Source organism: Salvia splendens, chromosome 15 (assembly GCF_004379255.2).
Source record: "Salvia splendens isolate huo1 chromosome 15, SspV2, whole genome shotgun sequence".
In the NCBI taxonomy this organism is placed as follows: domain Eukaryota; kingdom Viridiplantae; phylum Streptophyta; class Magnoliopsida; order Lamiales; family Lamiaceae; genus Salvia; species Salvia splendens.
This window is the reverse complement of record NC_056046.1, coordinates 27,761,571-27,766,333: the sequence shown is the minus strand read 5'-3', so window position 1 is coordinate 27,766,333 and position 4,763 is coordinate 27,761,571. Positions and strand designations below refer to the sequence as shown.

The window sequence follows — 4,763 nt, the reverse complement described above, 5'->3', positions numbered from 1 at the left end:
CGTTCGGTCGGATACTTCCTCTCCCCCTCGGCCGGACGTTCCTTGAATACAGATTTTTCTCCAGATCTCGGAGTCGTTGCCATCTCCTTACCGGCGCTAGTTCTCCGTTGGCTCCTCAGCAGCTTTGACAAGAGAGGCCATCATCACGTTGTTGTTGTCGGGGTCTCCGTTGCTTGCGGTCTGCGCCATCGTCTATCCCTGCTACCGTTCGCCATCGGCTGGAGCTGAGCAGCGGCTGCTGGAGCTCGCTGAGGTCACCTCGTTGCTGTTGTCCGCTGACTGCTCCATCAGCATCTTCTCCATCATTGAATGTTCTGTTGAGTACGGTTTGTATTCAACATGTTTCTTGAGAATCTATGGACTTAATCTCAGTTTTCAACTCTAGGCTATGTATTTGGGAGAGGTTTTTTTTTTTTTTTTTACTATAGAGACAGATTGATCCATATAAAGGATCGAACCTGCTCTGATACCATGTTGAAAAATAAAATGCGGAAAATAAAAGACACTAGAGAACTTTGAAGACTACATTGTGATTGATTTGAATTGTTTTGAGATACATTGTACATCTCTATTTATAGGATTAGAGAAGTAAATGCACCTAGATACTAATGAACTTGGGACTCTAACATATTAATGAAATATTCCCTAGAGTCCCTAAAGGTACTATTTGCCACAATATTGAGACTCTCAAAATCTATTTCCAACAGTAGACATTAAAACAAGTGTATTCCCAATTAGTCTATTTCTATAATATAGTGGAAATATATACATGTGTACACGCAGCTAACCTTCTACTATGTGAAAATTAGGGGAATACCGAGCACCATTATTATATAAGTAAAACTGGAATTTTTCAGAAAAAGTAGATTCCATCCTATTATGTTTATATATTAATTCCTGTAGGTCTTATATTAACACAAGTTATAATAGAATACGTAGTAGTCCCCCTTCCTCCCAAGATTGACTCACTTTTTTTTTTGTATTATCTCAACTAAAATGATCTATTATTTAAAATGTAAATACATTTATTCCTACTGTATCTCATCTCCTTTACTTTATTCTCTCCTCTTAATACACAAAATATAACTGTATAAAATCCCGTGCTGACCAAAGAAAGGGTCATCTTCCTTGGGACGGAGGAGGTATAATTTTCTATAATTGTCATTCATATTCTCGTCAATAATCATCTTATATATATTCTCCCCACTCTGACTTAAATTCCACACATCCTTTGTTTGGTAATTCTAGAGATAGAGAGAGAGTGATGGAGATTAGTACTCAACACAGTCTCTTAGAGGAATTGATAATCGATTCATCTTTCTCAACCGAATTCTTCCAAAACACTTGGAACTTCGCTCAATCCCCAGATTTTTACGTGCCTTCCACCAATCCTTCATTCATGGACCTCATCTCGCCGCCGGAATTCGGTAATCCTTTCCCCTTTTTCGATGCCCTAACTTCGCCGGAGTTGGGCTCCTTGGACGATCCGCCGCCAATGTCGATTCACGATGACTACGCGGCGGCGACAATGGAAGTGAATACACAAATTAGCGGCGAGAGGAAGAGCAAATCGAAGAAACCGCAGGGGCAGCCGTCGAAGAATCTGATGGCGGAGAGGCGGCGCCGGAAGCGGCTCAACGATCGCCTATCCATGCTCCGGTCGATCGTACCGAAGATTAGCAAGGTAATTAATCATAATTAGTTGTATTCGAAGTGATTTTTTTTTTGTTTGTTCAATAAAAACGAAATCTTTTCTTAAATGAAAATACCATCTTCATTTTTTTTCTCTTACTATCAACTTTATTCTCTTTTCACGGACTCACAAACAACCAGTGGCGGATCTGGGGCAGGAGGGGGCGGCCGTTCGAATAGCCTAAATTTTTCCTTGAATTGAGTAGAAAATATTATATCCGCCCCCTTCGTATAGTGTGAAAATATACTTATTTTCAATAAATGTCAAATAAAATGTACTAACCCAATGGATTAGTTCTTGAATTTTTAACTAAGAGGTCTATTGTTCAACCATCGACTAGAACATATGTTTTCTATTCATTACTTTTTTTATTTTACCAATTCATATTTCTTCCTACTATCAAAATAATACCTTTAAATGTTTTATGAAATCTAAACTTTTACTAATTTTCTTATATTATGTTGTTATTTTTATTCTTTAAGTAAAATCATTTTTAATCTTTTGTTTAAGTTTTTTGTCCTAAAGTACTTATAATTTGTGATCCATGCATCTTATTCTCTATGTAACAAAATAAACATTTTAAAATTTTTTGAAATCTAAATATTTACTACTCTACTTATATCACTTTTGTATATAATATTTACAATGGTTTTGAATGTATATAACAATTTCAATAATTTTATATTTTTAAAATGAATAATACATATTTGCAAGCTAATGCATGTTTATATTTTATTAACGAAGCTAATGCTACTTAAATATTAATATAGTATTATTTTATTTTATTATTAAAAATAATATTAAATTAAATATTTAAATATTAAATTTATTAATATTTAAAATATTAAATTCTGGCCCCGCCATTTCTGGGGTTTGGATCCGCCACTGCAAACAACACTATTTCTTCCGTCCAATCATTTGACTCAGCACGAGTTTTAAAAAATGTAATAGAAAGTGAGTTGGAAAAGTTAGTGGATTGTGGGAACTTTATAATATCTAAGTAATAATGAGTTAGTCGAATGTGGGCTCCACTACAAAAAATAATATTCTCTTGTTCTCATAATAAGAGTCACATTTTGTCATTTTGATCCGTCCTATAATAAGAGTCACATTTCACTTTCACTAAGCTTCACTCACATTCTATTTTTTATAAAAAGTGAATCTCATATTACACTAACTTTTCAAACCAATTATTATTTACATTTTTTAAAACCCGTGTGCATACCAAAATAATGGGACGTAGAGAGTAAAAATAAAATGTGACAAATTTTTGGGGACAGACAAAAATTGAAATAAATGATAAATTTTCAGGGACGAAGTGAATACATAAAATCACGTACTTAAAAGCAAATGTTCCATATTTAAGTATTGGACTAAAACGTGTGTAGTGAATCAGATGGATAGGACGTCTATACTGGGTGACACCATTGATTACATGAGAGAGTTGCTTGATAAGATTCATAAGCTAAGGGAAGAAGGCGTGGATTCGAAAGTGATGGAGCACCAAATGCAGCTCAGGAACCCTCCCAAGGTTTATTCTATTCATATTTCAAACTCATTTTCTTTCCAATTGTGAATAGCAAATTGACATAATTAATTTATGAATCAAGTTTGAGGTAGAAAGGAGAAGCGAGGATACTCGAATCGAGGTGTGTTGCACTGCGAAACCGGGGTTATTGCTGTCTACTCTTGCCACACTCGACACTATAGGCCTCGACATACAACAATGTGTAATTAGTTGTTTCAACGATTTTTCTCTCCAAGCTTCTTGTTACGAGGTACTACATCCGTCCCACAATAAGAGTCACATTTTGCCATTTTAGTCCGTCTCACAATAGCAATCACATTTCTTTTTTACTATAAATGGTAAGCGAGCCTCATATTCCACCAACTTATTCCATTATCAATTTACTATAAAACTAATACTTTCTCCGTCCTCAAAGAGTATGAACTTTCTAATTTTGAAAATTTCAAACAACATACTATCCCTACATATCATTTTATTTACAACTTATACCATCACCAGTAACACTTATACCACTATAATAATGTGAACCCTACTCTCACTAACATTATTTCCATTACTCTCTCTCTTACTTTTCGCCTTATTTATTAAAACTCATGATGAACCCAAAATTCATATTCTTTGGGATGGAGGGAGTATATATAAGTGAGACTTATAATTAACTAACTTATTCAACAAACTTTTTTTATATTCAACAACCATTAATTTTTTTCATTATTATTATTTTTAATGGAGTCAAGTCTTGAAAATTGGATGCTTCATTTCAGGATGCTGAGCAACGAGCAATGGTGAGTTCTGAAGATGTAAAGCAGGCATTGTTCACAAATGCAGGCTATGGTGGGAGATGCCTCTAGAGGAATGAGTGTGTATTGTTGCGTTTGGGAGTTCTTTTATCTGGATCATTATTTGCGCATCGAATATTGAATTATTTAAATGCGATCTGGAGTTTGCTCTCATCCTATCGACACGTGTCAGAGTATCATTATTCTATGAGTAGCATATTCGCCACATTTGGGAATCACAAATGTTTTGCTAGTGTGTGGATCTGAAGTTTATTTAGTACTCCTCCTAGCCTGAGGTATTTCTTTGCATAAAAAAAAGTATAATATATAAAACAAAAAAGATAATAAAGTTGAAAAAATAGAGATAATAAAGTAAGAGGAAAGAAAAAAATAAGAGTGAAAAGTTACTTTTTATTAAAAGAGAGAATGACTCTACTGTTATAAAACGTCCAAAATAAAAAAAAATATAATTCTACTAATATGGAACGGAGGAAGTACATATTACTTTGTTAGTGGTATCCTAACTAGGGGTGGGTCGATACGATATATCGTATCGAAAACGTTGTATCGTGTATCGTATCGAAAATATCGGTATAAAAGAATTTCATATTGTTATCGTATCGAAAGTTTCGATATATCGAACTTTCGATATGGATAATATCAATATCATTACCGTATCGATATTTCGATATATTATACCGAAATTCGATATACCGTTCATAACGATATATCAAAGATTGATACTTCAATATCGTATCTAAAT

General features: G+C 34.1%; 1 protein-coding gene across 1 annotated transcript; it reads left to right on the top strand.

Annotated features, from left to right (window-relative positions):
* Positions 1-1,235: 1,235 nt before the first annotated feature.
* LOC121767357 (transcription factor bHLH93-like) lies at positions 1,236-4,481 on the top strand. Its single transcript, XM_042163613.1, has 4 exons — positions 1,236-1,684; positions 3,090-3,224; positions 3,304-3,471; positions 3,986-4,481. The coding sequence occupies exons 1-4, from the start codon at positions 1,265-1,267 to the stop codon at positions 4,070-4,072; spliced, it is 810 nt and encodes a 269-aa protein (XP_042019547.1). The 5' UTR covers positions 1,236-1,264; the 3' UTR covers positions 4,073-4,481.
* Positions 4,482-4,763: the final 282 nt, after the last annotated feature.

Coding starts and splice junctions, on each gene's coding strand:
- LOC121767357 (XM_042163613.1), top strand. CDS start 1,265: ATGGAGATTAGTACTCAACACAGTCTCTTAGAGGAATTGATAATCGAT. Junction 3,225..3,303: donor AGCTCAGGAACCCTCCCAAG/GTTTATTCTATT, acceptor TTATGAATCAAG/TTTGAGGTAGAAAGGAGAAG. Junction 3,472..3,985: donor TCCAAGCTTCTTGTTACGAG/GTACTACATCCG, acceptor GCTTCATTTCAG/GATGCTGAGCAACGAGCAAT.